Source organism: Pygocentrus nattereri, chromosome 24 (assembly GCF_015220715.1).
Source record: "Pygocentrus nattereri isolate fPygNat1 chromosome 24, fPygNat1.pri, whole genome shotgun sequence".
Taxonomy (NCBI): Eukaryota; Metazoa; Chordata; class Actinopteri; order Characiformes; family Serrasalmidae; genus Pygocentrus; species Pygocentrus nattereri.
In genome coordinates this window covers 17,817,517-17,844,419 of record NC_051234.1, presented here as the reverse complement: position 1 = coordinate 17,844,419, position 26,903 = coordinate 17,817,517, and the positions used below count along the sequence as shown (strand labels likewise).

At 36.4% G+C, this 26,903-nt stretch overlaps 1 protein-coding gene across 1 annotated transcript in view; it reads left to right on the top strand.

The window, feature by feature from the left end:
- Positions 1–1,583: 1,583 nt before the first annotated feature.
- Positions 1,584–26,903, top strand: part of trpa1b (transient receptor potential cation channel, subfamily A, member 1b) — a 46,050-nt gene continuing 20,730 nt past the window's right edge. Inside the window, exons 1-14 of the mRNA XM_037534198.1 lie at positions 1,584–1,607; positions 10,575–10,672; positions 11,936–12,098; positions 13,267–13,442; positions 15,119–15,226; positions 15,587–15,695; positions 16,293–16,438; positions 17,983–18,119; positions 18,688–18,736; positions 18,861–18,960; positions 20,632–20,732; positions 21,787–21,956; positions 22,881–23,045; positions 26,019–26,133. Of these exons, the coding sequence (XP_037390095.1) occupies positions 10,598–10,672; positions 11,936–12,098; positions 13,267–13,442; positions 15,119–15,226; positions 15,587–15,695; positions 16,293–16,438; positions 17,983–18,119; positions 18,688–18,736; positions 18,861–18,960; positions 20,632–20,732; positions 21,787–21,956; positions 22,881–23,045; positions 26,019–26,133 (1,614 nt within the window). The 5' untranslated portion in view covers positions 1,584–1,607; positions 10,575–10,597. The remainder of the gene's footprint in view (positions 1,608–10,574; positions 10,673–11,935; positions 12,099–13,266; positions 13,443–15,118; positions 15,227–15,586; positions 15,696–16,292; positions 16,439–17,982; positions 18,120–18,687; positions 18,737–18,860; positions 18,961–20,631; positions 20,733–21,786; positions 21,957–22,880; positions 23,046–26,018; positions 26,134–26,903) is intronic.

Genomic DNA, 26,903 nt, shown 5'->3' with positions numbered 1-26,903 from the left:
GACTGAAATGAAAAGCTTGTTCAAGACATTATTCATTACTGGTTGATGGACAGAAACATGCTCTCACATGATGCCCCTGTTGTTTAAACCTAATAACGCTCAACAGCACCACTCCAGGGTGTTAAAATTTTATGTGTGTAAGGTTTCTTAAAATCTGTTCTAGATGTTTACATCATTAAAGAGATTTTTAAAAATGGTAAATCACATGCAAAAATGAATACTGCATAAGCCTACAGTCAGTGGGGTGCCGACCTGATCCAGCCAGCGGACCGATGGATTCTTGTTATCTGGGCAAATAGACATGCTTTAAAATTGCTTGGAATAAAATCTCTTTATATCGTCTTAACATTAAAGTTAACAGTAGAACATTTAGCCTTCTCCTGTAAAGTTGTTATTTTGGAGATACTTGTTTTTGTTTTTTGCTTTTTTTTTGACAGCAACAATTTTTCAATGTCAGTGAATGTAGTTTTGTGCAAATGTTTTAGGCATGTGAGATCATTTAAAAAGCAGTTTATCTAGGCAGGGAGTGTTTTTAGCTCAGAATAACACATATATTAGAATAAATACAGATCAAATGATTTCTGGGAGTGTTTTAATGTATGTTAATGTGTTTCTTTAACCATTTCAATCCTCTCCTTGAGGAAGTCAGTTATGTCCATCTGATGTCTGGAAATGTCCAGTAGAACATCTGGAACCAAACATTGTCCTCCAAACTAGATATCTACAAAGTTTTTTTAAATGTTCCGCTGTTTATATTTTTTTGCATTTATTCAAACAACATGTGATGATTTTGGAAACAAGAAACAAACACCATAATAATAAGTTACAAGTTGTAATAAGGTTCTCTCTCTCTCTCTCTCTCTCTCTCTCTCTCTCTCTCTCTCGCTCTCTCTCTCTCTCTCTCTCTCGCTCTCTCTCTCTCTCTCTCTCGCTCTCTCTCTCTCTCTCTCTCTCTCTCTCTCTCTCTCTATATATATATATATATATATATATATATATATTACTGTCACTCCCATGTCAAATCCCAATAACTTCATTATTGCACATTATTTGGGAACAGCTGCTCTTTATATTATGTAAACATTTAATGCAGAATGGACCAATAGAAATGTTCCAAAATGACTTGGAATAAAACCATATTACCTTAATTTCCACTGAATGTATTTTCTTTCTTACTTGTAAGTGTGACAGTATATAAAGAATGTAATGGGGCTTTTGATGTTATATACTCTGTATGTTATATGATATTATATGCAGAAAATATATAGACACACAAAACTTTATTTACTGAAAAAATTGAATTTTGAACTGATTTATGTATGTACATTATTTCCACTTAAATAAACCATATTACATCAACGCTACTGTTAATTTAAATTTAATGCATTCTTTTTTTTGTGTAATCCTACATTAACTGGCCATTATGTTTTAGAATTGCTTTAGCTGTACTTCATGTCATACTGGTGAGGGGTTTATGATTGCATCAGAGGAAATTAGCTCCAACTAAGAGCGGCTGAAATAGGATCTGAGGCGGTATATAACCTCCCCATACAGACGGAGTGAACAGCACACAGCTGACCACTGCTCAGTATCTGGACCACAAACAGGTATGAAATTCTGTTCTCTTAAGGACTTTCACTTACAGCAGCTGTTTTATTGGTCAGGGATTTATACCCACTGTGGAAAAAGCAATGTGTGTTGTTGTGCTTTTGACACTGAGCAGTTTTAGGAACTTCTTGTTCTTCTGAAACTCTCTAGTGCGCACTTTTGTGTGGAACTGCTTTGTAGATTCACCCTAGATAGATAACAAGGAGATATTCAATAACAGGATAAAGGTTCTCCACGGGTTCATCATAATTGCAGTGGAAGAATGACACATCAGAACCGTTTGAATGTGGAAAATGTTTCTTTTTACAAGTGCCATTTTTACAATGTTAGTTGGTTATTAAATCCTCTTTTGCATTTACTGTTATTATTACTATTGTTGTTATTATTATGCATATTAATAATGGACAGCCTATGTGATATTTTAAAGATCTTTTTAAAAATGTTTCCATGAAAAAGGAGCATAGAACCAGAAACTAATAAAGAGCATGGATTATAAAAGAGTACAATAGCATGTGCAGTTTCCCATTTTAGGCCTAAAAAATATAACAATAAATAAGCAAAAATATAAATATGTATATATTGTCATTGTCTAAAAAACAACATGTCTATCCATTTGTCCTACGTTTATTTTTCTGCATTATTTGAACAGAGCACTCTTCCATGGTGTGAAAATGTCATGATAAAGGATCCAATATAAAAGCTCCAAAATAACCTGCAATAAAATGGCTTTAGATTTACATACATTAGAAGCAAAAATGTTATCTATTTTGAACATAACAATTCACTTTGGAAATAATTCTCTCAATACTTCTTTATGTCTGTTTAGGGCTTGTTTTCTCCTGCAGCGTAGCTGAATTAGGTTTAATATAAGCAATACGTTGCCTCACATTGATTTGTTAATTAAATGCTGTAATATTACTAGATGAAACTCCTGCTGCATAACTGTGGACACGTTGAATGAGTAATTAGTAAGGTTTGGTTATTGGCTGTAAAACGTGCCAGATGGACTATTTATTGGGTGTAGTGTACGCTCTGTAGTCTCATAACTTTTGTTTGCTCATTGCTAGACAGCCAGGTGGCGAACAAAAAAGCACTTCCTGACTCATCAGCTGTCTGTTCAGCAGGCTTCGTATACACAATGATCTGCTATATGAGACAGTCTGGCCAAAATAACATGAGGCGACTAGCAGGAAGTATATTAAAACCTTTTATTGAGTTGGTCTGAGTGATAAATACTGTTTATGATGCTCTCTAATAAACTGATAACTGCTAGTGTGTTTGCCATGCTGTATTACTGTTCAGTGGTACTTAAGCTTTTGCTAATTGTGCTGTTTGTTTGCATCTAATAAATGCAGTGGCCACAATAAACGAGGGATATTATGTATGTTAGCTTTGCCTGTGTATAAACTGTACGTTGTGTTTGGGCTGATTAGGCCTCTGGGAATACAGATTTATATTATACTGATTTACACACTGTCTGTGATAAAGAAATAAACAAAGAAATTAACACACACATATTACATACAATAAAAAGGAGTTATATAAAGAGAAACGGCCTTAGAATTTGACAAAATATTCTTTATAAAACGGATAATTCTGGTACTAAAATCTCATTGGCTGAGCCATGTTCAATGCCATTAGAAAATCTACGATATACCACGACTATGACTGCTTCACAACACCTGTATTACTGTGCCACAAAATCTTCCGCTGTTAACGGATTAATCTTTGACTCTAATGCTGATCACATGAGGCATGGAGTGACTGATGAAGTAAGAACCTGTTTGTGTTTAAACTGATGGGCTGAACACTTATTTTCTTGTCTAGGACTAGGCGCCACAGCTAGCAAACAGGCTAAAAGATACCAGAAATGCTAAACAACTCCAACATTAATATCACAGGCTTGAATTAAAGTATTCATGATAAGATTCACTGAAAACTGTCAAAAAAGTGTCTTACTGCTTTAATATATTCAAACGGTCATTATGAACAACAATAACAATAATTGGTTAATGCACAGATGTTTAAATTTCGCTAATATTTATTTCAATTATACATTTATTGTACTCCATAAGAGCAGAATGTTTAGGGGATTTGCAATTATCCACAAGAGTTAATGTGTGAATCTGGCTAACCGTACTAAACAGTACTTCGGCTGAAATTAATACAGTGCTGGAACTGGAGGCTTAGGCTTCTCAGGCGATAGCTCTGGTCCTAGGAAGCCAAAAAATTCAGCAGCACAAAAATCAGCAGCGAGCACAGGGATACATTAAAAAATAACATTTATATACATATTTTTCCCAGTCAAAGAAATCTAGTTATTGGTTAAGGGGTAAATGAGGCTTAGCTAATAGTACAGTACTACTAATACTAATTAGTACTAATACTGCTAACCACTACAATTTGGATGCAGATGAGGACTCATCATCTTACACAAGGTCTTTTTGTGTGTCTGAAAAAATGTCTTCACGTCTTCTGGACCGAGATAACATCTGCTAGAGTGGTTAGCCTAGTTAGCTACTCGCTCCCATTCAGGCACTTGTGTTTGGAAGTGGCCAAGTGTAATTTACAGATTTTCTCACTCGCAAATATGAGCGAAACCATTCCCATGTCAGTGTATCTCTAACAGGCGTGTTCAGTAAACCCTGTACACTACATGGACTTACACATACTAAGTCTTATTAATAATTAACTATATGGAAAACAATACACTGATGGGGTTAATATCAGGATGTTTGCCATGAATTTATAAAGTAGTAATAGGAATAGAACTGATAAATAAGTCAGTAAGTCATTATGTTTACACACAGTAAATCTGTTTGTATATATTCAGTACGGCTTAAATGCTCTCCACTAACAATAGGCCAGATTTTCATACACAGAGTATAGATTGATAAAATCTTGGTTGTGCAATCAGAAAAAGTGTGATTTTGCACCGTAGACGTGTTTCATAGCCTTCATCTACATCACAGAATTTCTCTACTTTTATATACTTTTATTTAGCTATTTTATGAGGTTTTATTTTGCATATTTCTTAGAGTTTTAGATGTTTAAATGTTTGTATGACACATTTATTTGTATTTTATCTATAGTATATATTTTAAGAATTGTTTTTACATTTTATTTTTCCTCCTTTTTTCAGTGATTTTATCTTCTCTAATTTCTTGATTGCTGGTTGTTACTTGCCTTCATCATTGTAAAGCATTTCAACCTGTATTTTAATGTCTGAATGGTGCTATACAGATGCTGGGTTACTGCAAAAAAATTAAGTTCATTTTACCAAATTTTTAACCCTACAGAAGTAAATGTTCTGTTATGACAGCACAAAAATACAATTTTCTCAAATCTTTTTTTATTTATTCTTAAAAACAGTATATATTGTTTATATATAGTTGTGAGAATATATATATATATATATATATATATATATATATATATATATAGACTGTTCCCCCTTGATTTCTTCTTCATCATTAACCTCGATCACACACCCTCCTTCAACCTCCTCAGTTTCCTTCAGTTTCTTTCTCTTCATCTCCTTGCCTGTGTTTAAGTAACAGAGAAATGCTGTTAAACAGGAACTCAAGACTTAATCAGAAATCAATCAATGAGATGCACAATGCTGTCACAATGCTGCAAACATGTCATGGCAGATGTATGTCCTGTCATGAGCTGTCATAACAGATCATGTTCAATAATGTTAACATTGTGTAATATTAACATATCACAGTATTAATTGGCCATTTGACACACATGAAGCTGTTGAAAATGAAGGATATATTATTATGAAATACCAGTGGTGGACAGTAACTAAGTAAATGTAATTAGTTTCTGTACTTAAGTAGTTTTTTTGTGTATCTGTACTGAAGTTTTTCCATTTTGGGCAACTTTTACTTTCACTCCACTTTTTCCTCCGCTACATTTTGAGAAATCTCGTTCCTTTTGGTTTCTGTGTGTATAAAAACATAACATGTCAAAACTAAAGAAGTGCAAGGCAAGAACACCAATTAGGGCACAGCGGTCACTTTGTTTTGAACTTGTTTTGACCTGTTGGTCATACCGACCCAGTGCAGCACACAGTTCAACGTCAGTGCAGCAGTGTAAAATTTTGGGAGAGTCTGTTCAACATAAATGATGAAAAAATCAATGTTTGGTAACTGAGGAGACCAGTAGCTGTAGTTTTGAAAGTGAAATGTTTTGCCATTTTTGCTTGATACAGGATTTCAGCTGTCTCCTTTGTCATATTTTTCATATCATAATGCGCCAAATGTTTTCAATGAGTGACAAGTCTGGACTGCAGGTAGGTCAGTTTAGCAGCCGGACTCTTTTAATATGAAGCAGTGCTGCTGTAGTAAGTGCAGAATGTGGTTTGGCATTGTATTGTTGAAATAAGCAAGTCCCTCCCTGAAAAACATGTTGTCTGGATGGCAGCATATGTTGCTCTAAAAGCTATATAGGTACATGATATGCAATACTATAAAAACTGTAAAGTAGAATAGAAAAAAATTGATTTGTCAGACCACAGGACACTTTTCCAATTCCTCAGTCCATTTTAAATGAGCCCAATTCTGGATCCTGTCCATGTGGTTTCTTTGTTGCAGTAGAGTTTTAACTTGCGTTTGGGGATGCAGCAACAACAGTATTCACAGACAGGGGTTTTTTAGAAGTTTTGCTTAGTCCATGAAATGATTTCCACTACAGAACTGTATCCGTTTTTAATGCAGTGCCGTCTGAGGGCCTAAAGATCACAGCCAGCCGATATTGGTTTTCAGCCTTTTCCCTTGCATACACAGATTTCTCTGGATTCTCTGAATCTTTTATATTTTTTTTACTGTGGATGGTGAACTCCCAAAATTCTTTGCTATTTTACATTAAAAATGTTTATTTTTAAATTGTTGCAGTATTTGCACACACAGTTTTTACAGATTGGTGAACCCCTCCTCATCTTTACTTCTGAAAAACTCCTTTCTGGGATGATCAGAGAGGCTGAGTCTTTCAGAAGTAAAGATGATGAGGGGTTCACCACTCTGTGAAAGACTGCATGGCAAATAGTACAACAATTCAAGAATAACATTTCTCAACATTAAATAGCAAAGAAATTTTTTTGTTTTTCATCATCTATGGCACATGATAACAAAACAAAAGCAAACATGATTCTGTAGTGGAAATCACTGCACAGGCTCAGAAACAGTTGTCGCTGCATCCACAAATGCAAGTTAAAGGAATGCTGCCACTTTCTCTGGGCCCAAGCTCATTTAAAACTGATTGAGGTGAAGTGGAAAAGTGATCATGGGCATTGTGTCCTTTGGGCTAAAGACCACTCAGCTTCAGGTCAAAAGCCAGTATTCATAATGATATAGATATAGGTACATAATGATATAGTACATAATGATATAATGATATAATGATATATAATATAGGTACATAAGTGCACATGGCAGGGGTGACCTGCACATCTGTGAAGGCACCATTAATGCCGAATTATATTTACATGTTTTGGCAACATATGCTGCCATCCAGACAACTTCGTTTTCAGGGAAGGACTTGCTTATTTCAGCAAGACAATATCAAACCACGTTCTGCATGTTTTACAACAGCATGGCTCTGTATTAAAAGAGTCCTAGTGCTAAACTGGCCTTTGGTGTTTTTGCTTTATTAAAATACCTTTTTCATGCTGCTTTTTTGCAAGCTAAAATAAACTCCATAAAATAAAATAAAATTGTTCTGTCAATTAGAATTTTCATTTGTACAGTTGCTATATCAGGGCTTTCAACATTTAGCCTGCTGTTTTTCTTAGCTGTTAGCCAACATCTTGTCATGGACAAAATAATTTTTAAATAATGAAGAAAGTCAGAAAAACTAATAATTTACAAAATAATATAAAGCCTTCTATAAATGGTCCTTGCAACTCCCCTGGTTAAGGTTAGTAGAATATAAAGATTTTATGCATGTTATTGATAATTTTTTGGCCAAAAATGTCTTATATAGTGACAACAAAAGGTATACATCTGCAATATCTTGGATTCAAGTTAGTGCTGACCTGCATTTACTTTTATATTTTACTTTAGCTTTGCATAGTCGCTGACTCTACTAGATTAATTTCATCATTTCATTTTTCCAATTCTGTAATGTAGGAACACCTGCAGCTATTCTGAGTATTGAACAGGAGGACAGCTATGAATAACAGTAGTGGCTGAGGTTAATAACTCCCATACAGTATTAATAAGCTATCATATTTGGTGTAGCTTATATTTACAGCTTTAGGTGGTGAATATATTAGCACATCTAAGGAAAGTCAATGAGAACTAAGGCCCAATGCAGTCAGACTGAGAGTACTGATCAAAGTAATGAGGAATACTCACACATTTTTTATTTTTATTCTTAATCTGCTCCATCTGTAGCATGTAGTTAATAACCACAATAACCACAGACAACACGTTTCCCTCAATTTAGAATAGAGCAGAAAACTTGTAAACTTGAAACACAGTAGGAACAGAAATCAATGTGCAAACGCAGAAGCAGCTGTGCATTGTTTTTATTACACTTTATTTCATTATAATAAAGTAATAAAATAAAATGAATGCATACTATTATGGCATAGTCTGGGATACTCAGCATGTACTGCTCAGTATATTCCGGATTAGTTGGTGCATGCCCTTTGTGAGTCCTTTCCTGACTTTCTGCGAAGGTGAATTCCCATTAGATCTGCATCACAGTCCCCCTGCTGGGCCTGCTTTAATTGCTTTTGTGAACTGAGGGGGATTTAACCTTGTGCAAACTGCAGCAACATCCACAATGTCCTTTTTACCTTGCAATGAAAAGACCACTGTCCCCCAAACCTGCTTTCAATTCCCCAAAGACATAAACGGCTCTCATAGCAGCAAATCAATCTGCTGCATCTAGCGTTTAGCTTTTTACAGCAGATTATGGCTTTAACACATTTACCTGAACTCAGAAAAGAGCATAGAACCTGCTGACTCGAAAGTAGCATAATAGAATTCAGTGGGCAGTTGCAAAATTATGTGAATAAACATTTAAATGTTGAGTTGTCATTCTACCATCAGGTTCATATTAGGAACTCTGGGTCTAAGATAGCTGTCTCTATAACAAAATGGAGTGGCATTTTTAACAATTGCTGCTGTTTCTGTGGTATACAAAAGTGTTCCAAGCCTGGTTTTACCAGATATTAAATTTTAACAGACATTTTTCCTCAGAATGCCACTGGATCCTCTGAATTATGAGTTTGTTAAGTGCTAATGAACAAACACAGTGAAAGAGTGAAGAAGTGTTATTGTCTTTTTTTAAGCCAGTCACAAAGTTGCTTTAAATGAAGTCTTGTAGGCTAGCAAAAATGGTGGGAAAAACAGTAGACATTTACTACCAAAGTCTGTATGTGCTGACTTTACTCTGTTTGACTAAATATAATAGCAAGGTATAAACATTAATATTGTGAATTTTCTTTGGGAAAATAGGTTGTAGAGACACCATGTTTTCCTATGGTGTGTACATTACTGCCTGATTTTAGCATCAGTGAATTTATGGTACAAGTCCGCAGTTTCTTAGAATGTTTCCTTATTACTTGGCCATGCAGCATGTTGCTTTCAAATTATTTAATTTTGAAGGTACATTGCATTCATATACAATTATTTCATTTTAAGCAGGTTACTCAGTATGGTATCAGACTTGGTCTTGGTCAGCACAAAAAATATGTACATGTTCTCGGGCTGGAAAAAAATGTATAATGATGCATCCCTAATACATGAAAGCTAACACTGCCGCACACTGAGCCGCAATAAGACTGACTTAAACTGACATAAGACACAAAATAAGTTGCTTTGGCAACAGTAGAGCACATGAGGAATAGCTGGTGTTGGTATGTAACACTGTTGAAGTTAAGAAGCAATAGGAGAAATATGACTATTCCTTCATATGAGCTAACACTGCTGTGCACTAAATTGACATCATAAGACTGACCTCATCAAAATACCCCACACAAACCAACAAGCTTTCTGTAGTGTTGTAGTTTAGTGGCTTTGGCAGTTTTAGGCTGTAGGTTGAGTAGCTGGTGTTGTTATATAACAGTGTTGAAGTTTAAAAGTATACTTTTATGCACCATCATTTTAGTGCATAGCACTCACGCTTTTAGCATGTATGCAGCATTACTTATATTTTGGCTGCTAAACAATCTTTTAATTGAGAAAATCCAGTGACACTCGTACTCAGGACAAAACATAGCTTTGAAGCATTTTTGCTGACCACAGGATGTGACAACGGTGTTTTCCAAAGACGCCATTCAGTCTTCCTATAAAGAAAAGCCGCTTAGGCCTGGAGTTCCTAATATGGGCTACAGAATGACAACACAACTTCAGAGATCTACACAAGATGAGACAATAAGAGCTCAAGGAAGTGTTGTTAAACAATACATTTTCACATAAACCTTTATTCATGGAATTCAGCGACTACCTTTTGGCTTCTATAAACCTTTTAAATGTTTGTAAACAAAGAGGATGTTGCGAAGATGCACACACGTTCTGTCATTGTCCTGATATATATCTATCCAGATAGACAGATAGATAGATCTGTATTGTCACTTTGTTGTAATATTTTGCACACCTATCCTTTAATTCTGTCCTATATTTATTGATTTAGCAGTTAAAGAATAAGTAACCAACACTGTGGGTCAGTTGCATCTGCAATGCAGTTGTGTGTGCATCTTTCTGGTGGCATTTCTCCTGAAACCATCTGTTATGAATAAGTTTAGAGTCATCAGCTACTCTGTTCTGTTCTAAGTTGAAGAAAATGTGTTGAAATGATTGTCGAAATCAACCATTCACTACAGACTTAGCAGACTGAGTTTTCTTTGAATGTAAAAGAACAGTTAAGTATTAAATGTACCGTGTGGTTAACTAATACAATTCTCACCATAATGCTTCTCTGTCTGTTACTATCTGCTGGTCTCTGAACAGCTGAAAACATTATCAGTAACCAGATGAAGGAGAGCAGCTCATACAGTTGTGTTATAGATGAGGATAACATGACGTCGACCACCAAAAGTGTGTTTGAGGTGAGTGTAGAGAGCATCCGGTATGTGTGTTTGCTTTGTGTATTTAGGGAATGAGGATTCCGGGGGTAGTAGACAAACATTTACAGAGGAGCATGGCTAATGTATATAAATAAATGTATATATATATATATATTTACTGCTAAAAAAATAAAAGGAACACTCAAATAACACATCCTAGATCTGAATGAATGAAATATTCTCATTGAATACTTTGTTCTGTCCAAAGTTAAATGTGCTGACAACAAAATCACACAAAAATAATCAATGGAAATCAAATTTATCAACCAATGGAGGCCTGGATTTGGAGTCACACACAAAATTAAAGTGGAAAAACACACGACAGGCTGATCCAACTTTGATGTAATGTCCTTAAAACAAGTCAAAATGAGGCTCAGTGTTGTGTGTGGCCTCCACGTGCCTGTATAACTTCCCTACAATGCCTGGGCATGCTCCTGATGAGGTGGCGGATGATCTCCTGAGGGATCTCCTCCCAGACCTGGACTAAAGCATCCGCCAACTCCTGGACAGTCTGTGGTGCAATGTGGCATTGGTGGATGGAGCGAGACATGATGTGCTCAATCGGATTCAGGCCTGGGGAACGGGCGGGCCAGTCCATAGCTTCAATGCCTTCATATTGCAGGAACTGATGACACACTCCAGCCACATGAGGTCTAGCATTGTCCTACATTAGGAAGAACCCAGGGCCAACCGCACCAGCAGACACAGACAGACACAGCAAACCTTCTTGCCACAGCTCGCATTGATGTGCCATCCTGGATGAGCTGCACTACCTGAGCCACTTGTGTGGGTTGTAGAGTCCATCTCATGCTACCACGAGTGTGAAAGCACCACCAACATTCAAAAGTGACCAAAACATTAGCCAGAAAGCAGAAAGGTACTGAGAAGTGGTCTGTGGTCCCCACCTGCAGAACCACTCCTTTATTGAGTGTGTCTTGCTAATTGCCAATAATTTCCACCTGTTGTCTATTCCATTTGCACAACAGCTGTGAAATTGATTGTCAATCAGTGTTGCTTCCTAAGTGGACAGTTTGATTTCACAGAAGTTTGATTTACTTGAAGTTATATTGTGTTGTTTAAGTGTTCCCTTTATTTTTTGAGCAGTGTATATATATATATATATATATATATATATATATATATATATGTGTGTGTGTGTGTGTGTATATATATATGTGTGTATTATTTCCTTTGCACGGCCATAGTTACATTCTGAACGTAATTATCCATCTCTCTCTCCTCCAGTGTTCCATCAAAGGAACCATTTCAGCATTGGAGTGTCTAAGCGAGAAGGAGCCTGAGCTGCTGAAGTCTAGAGATGAGAGTGGAGCCAGCCTGCTCCATCATGCCACGGCCAACGGTAACCTAGAGGTCATCCGGCTCATAGTGACCACAGTGGGCCCCGAGGGTGAGGCGCTCTAAAATTACAGCTTTACAGTAAAAACACATTAGCATCAACATCATCTCACACAAAACTCTCCAAGTGCCCATTACCACTCCATTCGCTCATTAAAAGTGTAATGTGAGAGCATTAGAGAAATAAGCTGTTTCAGAGTGATCATAATTACACAAGATTACAAGATCAGAGCAGGAAAGCCCTGAAGACATGGGAAGAAGGGCTAGGAAGTACTAGGAAAGAGGTGCTCTGAACCCTTCAGGCTGGTGCATTGACATTTAAAAAATACAATAAAAATAGTTGCTGAGGCATTGCTCGGAAGTTGTTAGGTGGTTGCTAAGTCATTGCTATAGAATTGATAGGTGGTTGTCATGGTATTTCAGGTGGTTGCTAGAGTGTCGCAAAGCAGTTGCTAAGATATCCAAGCAAAAGCTAGGGTGTTACTGAGTGGTTGCTATGTTATCTCAGGTGGTTGCTGCGGCATTGCTAGGTGGTTGTAGTGTTATTTCATGGGCTTGTTAAGGAGTTGCTAGACCATTTCTATGTTTGACCAGGCAGATGCTAAGGTGTTGTAAGGCTGTTACTATGTTATCACAAGTATTTGTTATGGTTTCCCAGGTGGTTGCTAAGGCCTTAATAGGCTATTGCTGTTATCCCATGTCGTTGCTAAGGTGCTGCTAGGCTGTCGCTGTATTGATATTCCATTGCTGGTTGTGTTCTCTTGTGAGTGTAAGTTAGTTATTAGGTCGTTTGACTAATCTACGATAGTGTTCACTGTGAGCTAATGGGTCAGCCAGCCTAATAACTCAGTGAAACCTTTAATATTTCACGGTTTTGTAGGCTCTAATGATCAGTTTGCTATATTATTCGTTTCTGTAGAGTTGAATAGTCAGTTTGGTGTTTGGACAAAGCTGAATGTTAATGTTACATGTGACTGTTTAGTATAATTATACCAGGGTTGTGGGAAGTGGAGCAGCTGAGTGTGTTTAACTCTACTGTTTAGAGTTGAATGATCAGTTTAACTGTGCTGTACTCTGTAAAGCTGATTGATCAATGTAGTGTCTGTAATAAATTAAACAGTCATTATTCTCTTGTGGTGTTTGTCCAAGTTGATGGTCAGTTTAACTGTGCTATGCTATGTAGTGTTGAAAGGTCCATTTAAATGTGCTCTGTTTTGTAGAGTTAAATGCTCAGGATGACCAGGGCCAGACCCCTCTGCACTGGGCTGTGGAGAAGAATCAGGAGGAGAGCTGCTCGTTGCTGCTGGAGTTAGGGGCTGATCCCAACATCCTTAGCATGGCCCTCATGTCCCCGCTGCACCTGGCCGTCAGCCGTGAGTGCAACAATCTCGTACAGGTGAGTCAAGCAAAGTCCAGGTGAACATCCCTTGGATTGGAGCAAGAAAGGAAATGTTACATGTGGAGGACGGCACTGTTATAGACCTTTGAAGTCATGTGTCATTCTGTAGTGAACTTTGCTGCATGTGAGCTAACAGTGTTTGTGTTGTATACAGGATTATAAGACATGTGCACAAATTCCCCAAACAGACCAGCGAGCTTCATCCAGTGTGGTAGTTAAGTTGCTTTGGCAGCAGTAGAGTCCATGAGGAATAGCTGGTGTTGGTATATAACAGTTGTTGAAGTTAAGGAGCAATAGGAGAAATATGACTATTGCTACACGTGAGCAAATACTGCTGCGCACTAAATTGACATCATAAGACTGACCGCACCAAAATACCCCACACAAACCAGCAAACTTTGTGCAGCATTGTAGTTTAGAGGCCTTAGAGGCAGCTTAATAGTGAATTACCTTTATTTGACATATGTAGCATAATCCATATGTTAGCTTCTTAAAAGCTTCATAATTCAGAGGATCCAGTGACACAAAATGTATGCAGGACAAAACATATCTGCTTTGGAATGCTTTTGTGAGATTTTCCAAAAATCTGATTCATTTGTGTCATAGCGAAATCCATCTTGGACCCACCTATCTGTTCAATAATGTTTTTAACAAGCCCTCGTCTTCTTGAACTCTGCATTACCCCTCAGGGGAATCTTCAGCACTTTGTTAAGACTTGTTGTTGCTTGAGTGAAGGGTGTTAGATGAACCCTCGGAGGGGGGAGGGATGGAGTAAACATCAATGTCGACTGATGCGCATCAGACCTGAGGCATTTTCCTCTTCAAACCTGAAAATAATGGTGGACAAAGCTGTTTATAAGCTACAGCAGTAAACTACTTAAACCCCATAAAGTCCCAGGCTTATAACATACTAAGGCATATTATTTGGTAAGTACAGGGACTTCAGTGGAAAGTGTCTGAGCTATTCTTAGATTATAGAAGTGTGTAATCCGAAGGCCATTTAAGAAGTTAAAATGCTTAACTTAATGCTTTCAAAACCATAACATTCAATTTACTGGGCTTTTAGTTACAATACTCCATTTGTTGTACTTGACTGCTGATACATAACTTCACTCATCACTTTCCTATACTAGCTGGCTTGTTAGCATGCTCAAGTTTGAATAATTTCCTCCTCACTGTCACCTCCTTCCCTTCTACCATTATTAGCCACTTGAGTAACATAGGTGTGACACACATCCAAAGTGGGTGAGGGCAAGTTAAAAAAAAGCATTGAAATGGAGCTCCGGAATTGCTAATATGAACATTAGACTGACTACACAATGACACATGACATCAGAGGTCAATTCCAGTTAAGTGCAAACTGACACAGATGCTTTCTTTGTATATATACAGAATATATACAGAAAACTGCTAAATATATACAGAAAGCTATATACATGTTGCTATTTTTTTGTTATTTTCTAATTTTCATTTTATTCCCTTATTGTGATAGCAGCTAATCTACACTCAAACCTTTCAAGTGTTTATGGTTGGAATATGATTTCTGAGCACAGTTGACAGGGGTGTGTTTTCAGTGGTCTATATGCATATATGTATTGATGGCAACTTTAAAAATAAACCGAAAGCAGAAAGTAATGAAAACAGTGATGATATGTGTTTGTGTTGTGGCGCAGCTGCTGGTGTCGAGTGGCCGGGTGGATGTGAATTTGGAGGGAGATCTGGGGAACACTCCAGTGATGATGGCGTGCTCCCACAATAACTGCCAGGCTCTGCATATACTTGTGAGTGCAGACGTACAAATTACCTTCTGTTCACTCTGAGACCAAACAAATCAATACCAGTAATGAGTATCCATGAGTAATGGATGACTGAAGTGAAGGCTATTAAATAAAACAAGATAGATTTCATTTTAAGGCGGGAATCACTCAAGGCTTCACTGTATGAGACAATACTGGAGGCACTGTACAATGTTATTATGCTACTTGAGCCACATTATGATATCATGATAGTGAGCCATGATATATTACAATCATGATACTTGATCAACAATAAACTAAAAAACAAACAAAACTATTGCAATAATGGATTGTATGGATATTTTACTTTCAGCACTAACACACTTCTGTATCTCTCTTATCTAGTTCGAATACGGTGCAAAGCTGTGCCATCAGAACAAGCTGGGCCACTATGCCATCCATACCGTGGCATTTGCTGGTGCCAAAGATGCCATGGAGGTGATTCTGCTAAAAGGTAAAGCAGCTTTACTTCTCTGCATGTCCAGCTTGTTTAGCGCACCACAGACAGCATGTTCCAGAAATATTTGCTCCAAGACCAAAATATTTGTGAATTTTCTGCCTTCTCCTCTGAGTAAATGGAAAATACCCATCATTTACATTCCCGATGACAGTCCACATGTGTATGTGACTCAGCTGAGTTTATAAGGCAGAATAAGAATAACAAATGCCTGGTCAGTCAAAGTGCGGTTTATGTGCTCCATGATCTGAGTTTTGTTTGCAAATCTGTGGTCAGGAGATAAACAAATGATAAATGAGACTGGGACTGGTTAAAGCTCACTGATCCTTTCATTCTCTCTCCTACTCCTTATACTATATCTCTCTCTATACTCTCATATTCTCTCTCATATTCTTTCTCCTTATACAATCTCTGTCTCTACTCTCTCTGCCTTACGTTTTCTGTCTCATTACACACTGTCTTTCTCTCACGCATTCTCTCCTTATCCTTACACTCTCACACTCATGTTCTCTGTCTTTCTCTCGCTCTCCCTGTTTCTGTCTGTCTCTCTATTTTCTCTGTACACCCCCCCCCACCTCTCTCTCACTCTCTCAGGTGAAGAGCTGGGTGTCTCCACCTCTGTACATGTAAATTATCTGGATAAGTCTAAAAGCAGTCCTCTTCACTTGGCTGTGCGAGGAGGAAACATTGAAGTGATTAAGCTCTGTATCGCTAAAGGAGCAAAGGTGGACCAGCAACAGGTGACTGAAAAACAAAATCAACTTCTTCTCTTTCCCTGGACAAAAAACCTTAATCAGAATGTTACTTTCAGTAGTTCACTAACATTATTTTGAATGCAGAAAATGAACATGAAGGTCATGTGATTTTTACAGACTAAATACAGTTTCCAGTTTTCATCACCAAAGTCCTGTGAGAGCAACAGTGGCTGCATGCTCCAACCAATGATTGTACATATCATAAACATCATTTATTCAGTCGTGTGTCAAAGTTTGGGTGCCCCTTTCAAATTCCAAGTGTTGATTTTTAAGTGAAAATAAGTTCATGCCTAGGGTTAGGGTATCCCGATGTTTGTAGACATAGATGGGTAGGGCAAAGTGTTAGGGCTACATGGCCCTCCAAAAGGATGTTTATCAGAGCCACACTCCACATGGAGGGTTATGAGAAAAAAGAAAAACAGGCAAGATGGCTGAACAAGAGACCAAAGAAACCCACAAATGTGCGTATTTTCTCCGTTACAAAAATACTATCGCCATTGTTTGTCACGGATGTCTTAGTTTAATGTCATTTCAATGTATTATGGTCTTTTTCTTCATGACAAGCATAAAAATTACTAGAAGGATGTCTTGATAGCTAGCCAGCTCAATTTCCTGAGGTGAACTGCTGCACCATTTAAGGTGGAATGGGAAAATTTAAAGAAGAAGCTGGTGAGTAGCTGTTGAGTATGCAACAATTATTTATAAATAAATAAATAATTGCTGCATACTCCACCCCTCTTACCTTTGAAGGTATATGATTCCCTAAATTTAACTAAAGAGCAGGTTGCTGAACTTTACCCTCCTCTGCTATCACTACAGACTTGCAGGGTTGCCTACAGAGCACCACTAGTACCCTGTTATTTAAGTAATGTTCTTTTTTATTTAAAGTTTGTTCCATTTCATAGGGGAAGTACATGTAAATAAAAATACAGTACCTGTAAATAAAAATAGCAGAAAATGTACTTTTTGAGGCATGTTATGGATCTTATGGCATAAGAGTAGCGAGGCAGCTGCTCAGCAAGTTTGGCCCCTTTAGACTTGCACTATAATAGCTGCACATAAGCAAACATTTTTTAAAAATTATTAATCATAATTATTTACATTGCAATTAATCATCAGATAAAATGATACAATCACGACGGGCCTACCCACAAAGACTTAAATGCATGCACACACATACTCAGAGGCTGTTTCCTTAACTGATGCACCGATTCAGACTCCTCCGGCTCTGCTGTGCACTCTTAGAGCCCCATCAGTGCAGTTAGTATTGCGGTAATAGGCTCAGATTCAGGAGGAAAATTGATACAGATTGTGGGCTCTTATAGCCAAACTGACCGCAGCCTTTTCTCTTTTCTCTCCACTGCCTCCCAGAGTGTTCTCTCATTAATGGTCTGATGGTTTGTGGTGCTCATAGAAAGAGCAGTTGAGAGATGACCCATCCTCCTGACCCTCCAGTCTCACTTATCTCAGACTAATAACAGGCTCCACATCTCTCTTAGTGTGACTGTTTCATCTCCTCTTCTTCACAGTGTGACAAATCCACAGCTCTGCACTTTGCCTGCACCCAGGGAGCCATTGAAGCGGTCAAATTCATGCTCCTGCCCTACAAACAAATGGAAGAAATAATCAACATCAGAGACGGAGCCAATCAGACCCCACTGCACAGGTCAGTTCAGGGTCAATAGAGGTCATAAATGGCCCCGTTTGACCAAAGCAGCTTTGAAAACAATCGGGAAGTAAAGAGAAAAAGTAAAGTATGGAAGGGGTTTGCAGATTTTGGCCATTATTTACAATGACTAATAAGCATTTTTCAATTTCTTCAAAATTTTGAATACATTGCACCACTCAGTACAATCTCATTTCATCAAAACATCAACAAGAGTGCTCTCACAACATGAATACTTTATCAATCACAGCACAGACACCCCAGAAAGTCTCATTTTTAAAAATTTCGGCATAATTTAGTAGTTACAACAGAAACAACGCTTTCATTCACTGGAAACTGAGGCTTTTCAAAACTTTGTTTTCAGGGTTTTAGGGAGAACAGGCAAAGCACAGCTTTTTGCAAGCACTGACATCATGAACTCAAACATAACAGCAGCTGTTTTTTGTTATTAATCCATGTAAAATATGACTGACCACTAAGATGTTTTTGTGTGTTCAGTAGCATTATATCCAATTAACTGATTAGGAATCTGGGGTTTATTTATTATTCATTCCTCTTCTAATGACAGAGCCACGTTATTTGATCATGTCGAACTGGCTGAATATCTCGTTTCAAAGGTAAATACTGCAGAATGGATTCTATGCCTGTTTCTCTGACTGTAAGTGTTTTTCTCATATCTCATATCACTGTAAATTGTCAAAAGCTCATAATTCACTGGCTTTTATTCTGCTTTTTGGAAAGGGAGCAGATATTGATTGCATTGACTATAAGGGTCTGTCCCCATTGCTGCTGGCGACCTCATGTAGCGCCTGGAAAACAGTTTCATTTTTATTGTCAAAGGGTAAGTTATGATTTCTGCTACACATACTACATACTATAATACTACGTATTGTCTCCAGTGTTAATGGAAGCAAAGCTTGTTGAAAAAACATTCCCCTTAATTTAGTCCATGTTTATAGATAACAGTATGTTATACAGTGTCAGAAAACACATCATAAACCACAAAAAACCTGTATATCTACATAGAATATATTGTTATATAATATATTTTTAAAATATGATATATTGACATGATGTCAATAATACATTGCAGTTTAAAAAAAAAACAAACAAAACAAAAACAAATATTTCCAAAATGGTAACTTTATCGGATAAGCCATCAATGGCCTTATCTTTTAATGTAAGATAATATTTAAAAAAAAGTTTTATTCCATGATTTTAGAGTGTTTCCAAGAAAAAAAAACCTAGAGAAACTTTCTTTTTTGGATAGCAAAAATATTTATACTATTATATTTAAAATGAAAATAATTTATTTCACAAAATCTATTTTATACAGTATATTTTAATATATTTCCAATGTATTTTCAGTGATGCTATATGATGTCTATATATTCCAAAGCTATAGTACATTGTAATATAGTTGCAATATATTACAATTATGCCCTGCGATGGACTGGCGACTTGTCCAGGGTGTATCCTGCCTTCTGCCCGATGACCACTGGGATAGGTTCCAGCACCCCGTCACGACCCTGACGGAGAAGCAGCTTAGAAAATGGATGGATGGATGGATGGATATATTACAATTAGAGTGAAACTGTAATATATAACTATATAGTGTCCATATTTACCAAAACACAATATATTGTAATACATGTCCAATATATTATATTTCCATACATGACAACTTGTCAAGTTTCAGCAAAGTTCACTGATTTGAATGTAATAAAGGCCATTTACATGAATCATGTAGGTTCAAGGAAGTTTTTCTGGGGGGACTAGGATGCTCTTTGGTCTTAAAGAGAACAACAGTTTTAATTCTATGGACCAAGTTGAAGTAAGATAACACCACCGCCATGACCATCATTAAGCTCTGTATCTCTGGAAATGCAGCATTAGTAAACAGGGTTGAAGGCAAGTTGGTTTATGGTTTGTTTTCTTGTTTTTCCATTTCCATAAACTCCAGGCTAGTAGAACAGGTAATGGATAGAGTTGAGACACTAACCTGAAACAGGCACAGGTGGCTGCGGCAGCAGCAGCAGCGTTCAGCCAAACAGCTAACGTACTCAACAGAGCGCAGAGTGCATCTGGCTTGTCAGAATAAGTCTCCTTTCTGTTTCTTACCATTTAAGATGCTGTGTATCAAAAACATTGAGATTTCAGGAGGAACAGAAAATTTGCATAAGAAGAATACAACAGCCTCCTGCTTCCTTCAGAACTGGTTACTAATGAGCTGTCATATTCTTTCCATCCTGTAGTTTAATCGAATGTGCAGCAGAATGTTTTCATTTTCTATATTTTCCAAAACTATAACACGTTTGTAACTATAACGTAGCTTACAGCTATAATATACTTGTTAACTACATTTGTCTCATGGCTCCTGTGCTAAAACTAAAGAAACATACTTTAGAGACCAAAAAGTCATTTTGACTACATTTGGGGTAAGAGGGGAGGAATGGACTTTCACTGGACTCTAACTGTGTGAAAAGTAACACATTTCAATATGTTGCTGCAGATGCTGACTTTAGATTAAAAGACAAAGCTGGACGAAACTTCCTCCATCTGGTCGTCTTCCAACCAAAAGGGCTGAAAAATCTTCCTGAACACGTCTTACAGGTATGACAGAGCATGATGATAAAAATACAGACAGCCATACATTAAAGTATAAAACTGATTGCTTTGAAATTTTGATTTTATTGAAACTCAGATAGTAAATTACCAACAACCCAGATTATGATGCTATTTGAACAACACCTGTGAATCAACACGACTGTTTAAAAGTTTGGAATCACTGTTTTTAGTAACAATTAGCAGGATAACTTCAAAAAATATGGAAAAAAATGTAGAAATTGAAGTAATGAGAAAGCTGTGTAACATTTCTAATAAAACATCTAATAAAAGTTCTAATACAATTAGAGACTATATATATATATATATATATTATGAATTCTGTCATTGAATTCTGTTGTATGCAATAGTTTTAGTGGCCCAGTCAAATTCCATGTGTTGTTAGTTTTCTATTGAAAACTCTTATTAAAATGTTTTATATAGTACCAAAAAAGGGCTCTTTGGCTTGTAACAATAGTGGAACCCTTTTTGGTGCTACAGCACATTCTGCATCAATCTGAAGAACATTCACAATGCAAAGAATGCTTTTTTTCGTACGTTATTTTAGCATGTTCCCTGTAGAGGACGTGTTAATTGCTATTAGTTATGACCAGGTTGTATCTGTTATAGTTATTCTTGTTCACAAAAAACATCTTCAAATTCTTAAATAAATCTTAAATAAAATAATGGCAATTATTAACATGACAAATAATTTCTAACTTTTGAATGGTAGTGTAAGTTGACTAGAAAGGTAGAGTATGTTAAGGAAAAGTTATGCTCACAAAAAGGCTGAATGTTTCTGTAAAACATTCTTATGCTAGAAGTCCTTTGGGCTTATCAGACTAGTTTCCAGACCATAGTATTTTCAATGTGTAATCCCCACTGACATTACAGATTAGTTTAAGACTAGGCGTAGTCCATGTCCAGCAAACTAACCCTTTGCTTTTATTCATTTAAGTTTAAGCTTAAACTGATTTGTCAGTATATAAAGTGGACTGTGCCCCATGTACTCCCATATACACCAGTTGTATTAGTAACTAATGCTGAGCTGTTTCCTCTCCAGAGTAAAGCGGTGACAGAGCTGTTGAGTGATGAAGACTTTGATGGCTGCACTCCATTGCATTATGCCTGCAAACTGGGCATCCATGACTCCGTCAAAAACATGCTGGGCTTAAAAATCTGCCTCGGCCGCAAGTCCAAGGAGAAGAAATCCGCTCTTCACTTCGCTGCAGAGTGAGGCGCCTTCACTTTCTCACACAGTTCACTAATGAGAGCTGTGACTGCTTTATGTTTCACACTAAATCGCTTATCTGAAAATCAAGGGTTTGCTGTGTATAATGTGATGCAGGAAAGATTCAAATCTTTAGTTGTTTCCGTTTGAGTTTGTTATAAGTGTCTTGCTAACAACCTGTTGAGGATTTAGATTACACCGTTATGCATTGTATTACAATAAAATTAATATATTAGACATGATTATTGTCTCTTCAATTATATATATATATATATATATATGTATATATATATATATATATACATAATTGTATATATATATATATATATATATATATATATATATATATATATATATATATATATATATATGTAGTAAACCCTAGAGATGGCTGTGTGTGAAGATCCCAGTAGATCAGCAGTTTCTGAAATACTCAGACCAGCCCGTCTGGCACCAACAACCATGCCACGTTCAAAGTTGCTTAAATCATCTTTCTTCCCCATTCTGATGCTCGGTCTGCACTTCAGCAAGTTGTCTTGACCACCTCTACATGCGTAAATGAATTGAGTTGTGGGCATGTGATTATATATATATATATATATATATATATATATATATATATATATATATATATATATATATATATATATACGCACACATAATTATTTACATATGAAATGAAAAATAAAAACATATTGCTATATGATATCCATATTTTCAAAAATGCTATATATTACAATGTATCCAATATATTACAATTTGAATAATATGGCTTATGTTATATTGTTAGTATATTATTATTAATATTCATATTATTATTATTGCTTTCCCAGTGTGTTCTGGAAATGAAACTGTTTTGTAATGAAATGAATTAGCCTGCCTGTTAACCATTCTCTACACACTTTGACGGTGTGCTTTCCTCACAGATATGGGCGTCTGAACACATGTATCAGGCTGCTGGAGACCATTAGTGACTCAAGGCTGCTGAACGAGGGCGATGAGAATGGACTGACCCCTCTCCATCTGGCCTCCAGGGGAGGACACGCTAAAGTGGTGGAACTGCTGCTCAGGAAGGGGGCGCTGTTTCAGAGGTAAAGCAAAATTCTAATATTTACGGTCTTCCCAAAATCAGCTTTTCACCAAAGTTTCCATATAATTCAATGGTTAAAATGTACACCAAATCATTTAGAGTGGATGGGTCATCATAGAGAAACTTACCTACCTATGGATTTACAGTGCTAGTGTTAAGACCAAGCTTCAGACCAATCAGGACTGAATTTCTGACCAAGCAGGACCAAGCTTCTAACCAATCAGGGTTATGCTTCTAAAAAAAATCAGAGTCAAGATTCTGACCAATAAGGACCAAGCTTGTTTTGGACCCATCTTTTTTATTGCGATTGTTTTGTTTTTTTCAGTTTATATACAGTACTGTGTGAAAGTTTTATTCATCTAAGCCAATTTTTAAACAATTTACCTCAGCAGTGAGTTTATCACAATATACATTAGAATAAAGTCATATTCATAATTCAAATAAACATGAAAACAATAAAAAGTAACAAGAATTTCTTGGGTCCATATTTTTCCTTGACACCTTCACAGCCACCACAGAGGCTCATCGATTACATCACGAGCACAATTTAATGAAGCACTGATTGGTCAAACCAGGAGTTGCTTTTTAACTACATATAATACTGGCCTTCCTCGAGGAGAGGTTTGAAAATGGTTAAACAAACACACCATCCATAAAATCACAACATCCATAATATATATATATATATATATATATATATATATACACACACACACACACACACACACACATATATATATATATATATATATATATATATATATATATATATATATATATATATATATATAGTACTGTGCAAAAGTCTTAGGTACCCAAGACACATTTTCAAAATCTATTTATTTGTATAGTTTGTGTTTATTTGCGGAGAAAAGTGTTAATACTTGAATAAACAACGTTTCTAGAATATTAATTAGCATTAGTGTGTATATATATATATATATATATATATATATATATATATATATATATATATATTTGCATTATGAATATGACTTTTTTCTAATGTATATTGTGATAAACTTTCATACAATATATATAATCATTATTATTTAATATTCTAATTTTGTTTATTCAAGTGTTTTTCTCAGCAAATAAACACAAACTACACAAATAAATAGATTTTGAAAATGTGTCTTGGGTGCCTAAGACTTTTGCCCAGTACTGTATATATATATATATATATATATATATATATATATATATATATATATATATATATATATATATATATATATATATATAATGTATATTTTTCAGTCATTAATTTTTAAATAGTATAGTTAGTGAAAGTGTAATGTAGTTGATTTTTTGTACTCATTTGCCTTGAGATGTGATTAACAGTTTTGAAATACAAGGCATTCTGAATATTAACTTCATCCAGTCATTTTAGAATCTTCTACAGCCCTGCATGGTATTCTGGACACATCTCACATTTATTCAATTTTTCATGTATTCCTTTTTACAGCTTCTTACTATACATAAACCTGTGAAGTTGCACAGCAGTTGCTCTGCTTTTATATCAGTCTTTTGAGCAGTAGTGTATATGGCTCATTTTGTGCTGACAGTCAAAGATCACAATACAAATAACAGCACCTACAATTCACAGTGTTATGTGGCATATAAAAGTGTGGTCGTTCTCTAATATGCAGTGCAGGAATGTAATTATATTACATAAACATGCCCAGTGTGCCCTGCATCACTGCTGACCTACAGCTGGGGGTTTAAAAAGGTGCAGTAATGATGGCAGGAGCTGAGTGGATTCCTTGTGGTTGGAAAAGGAAGAGGACAATGTAGAAGTTTAATGGACTGGAGCTTTTAAGGATGCCACAGACGAATGCCCTGGTCTGCTCACTTTTGGTAAAGAGTCCATTACAGAGGCTCCAGGAATCTGAATGACACACTAATCAGCAGCTGTTCCTCACTTTTGGGGGGAAATATTCTACTAATGGTGATGGGTTTATATTTTCATTTACACATTAAACATGATATCTATCAACCTTCTTTCACCATCATTTGTGATCAGACCTATACGAGGCATCTCATCTGCAGGCTTTATTGTTTTCAGTAGTGCCCAACCCATATGACCGTTTTGTGGTCAATACCAGTTATAAAGGGCTAAACATTTTAATAACCAAATTCAATGCTATACTCTAGTGGCTTTGGTTAAACACTGCTTCAATGACTGATGTGACTGTCTGTTCTCAATTAAACTCAAATAACCAGCAGACGCTCACAGGTATATTATAAATAACATTATAGTTGTAGCACTGGAGGCTTCCTTTTCAAAAGCTGGTCATTATCAAAACAATAATATCACCAACACTAATCAAACTATAGATCGTCAGTACTGACCATAATTTACTGCCAACTGATATATCAGTCATACATCAAGAGAATTTACAAAAGGGTGTAAAAATGTATCCGTACATCAATCTGAAAGTCGGCGATTCAACTGTGTCAAATTTTGGACTGTTAAAATATATTCTAATCAATTATAATAGACAGTATTGCTGTATTGTATGTATGAGGAGTCAATACCAGCTATTGTTTCCAATCAGGACATCAAAAAAAAGTTTGATTGGAGGTGTTGATCTGTACTAAATAGGTTATTGATTGATTCTGTAGCAATTGCATTCAGGAAAAAGATATTATCATTGGACTTTCTACTCATTTATTGGAGGTTCTACTTATAATATTACTGAAGGCCACAACTCTTTTTCACAGTGGAATGTGAATATAAATCCTAAATCACAATATGAATCCTTTTCTTAATGAGCTGTAACTGAACTGAGTCATTAAGTTATTTTTTTCTTATTTTCCTGAGTTGTTTACATCAGAGATGCTCCTGTTCCAATATGCTGACAGTACAGCTGTAGTCTGAGATAAACAAGGAAAAGACAGGCTGGTAGGAAGCAGTTGGTATGTACTGAGATGGATGATTGTTCCTGAGGTCTGTTGCTGTAATCTGCAGTGATTATAAAGGCTGGTCGTGTTTACATTATGCCGCGGCTGAAGGATACACTCAAACGATGGTAATCCTCCTGGCAGCCAATGTCAAACTGCTGGACAACACAGATGAGGATGGGGTATGGTACAAATGCAAATGCAACAAATATACACATTACATATACAATCCTTCCTGTATAAATAAAATAATGAAATGCCAGTCAAAAAGAATTGCTCATGTGCACTCAAGTTATATACTGATATTTAGCATTCCTGTTCACTTGATGGAAGAAAACCAAAAACATAACTAGACTTTCCAAGATAGTGGTATCCATTCTTATCTGCAAAGGGCCAGTGTGGCTTACGGTTTTCACTCAAAATGAGCTGGAGCACACGGTTTTAGTTTTCAAACAGCTGATCATGTCAGCTCCTGCTTTGTTGGGATGAAAACCTGCATCCACACTGGCCCTTTGTGAATAAGATTGGACACCACTGTTCTAAGAGAATGCAACACTGCTGACTGCAGGCCCACTAGTGGCCATTCTGTCTGTGTAGCAGAAATCAACTCTGATCATCTTAATTAATATAACCAAACAAATATCTTCCTCATGACTCTCTCATCAGGTTAACTAGGACACTGTTGGCTGTCTGTATGTGAAGTGTTGTGACTTTGTGTTGAGCTGCTAGAGAGCAATGGGGTGAATTGGAAGTGGTAAGAACCCCCTACCATGATGAAAAAACACACAAAGATGGCCCTGCTGACAAACAAATAAACAAATAGCACAACACAGCTTTCTACATCAAGCAATCCTGCACAACTAAAGCTGCACTATTTAAGATTTGAGGATTTGGAGACCTCTCTGGTGGAAATGTGTAACTGCACACAGTGTTAGAACAGTTTCTAACATGG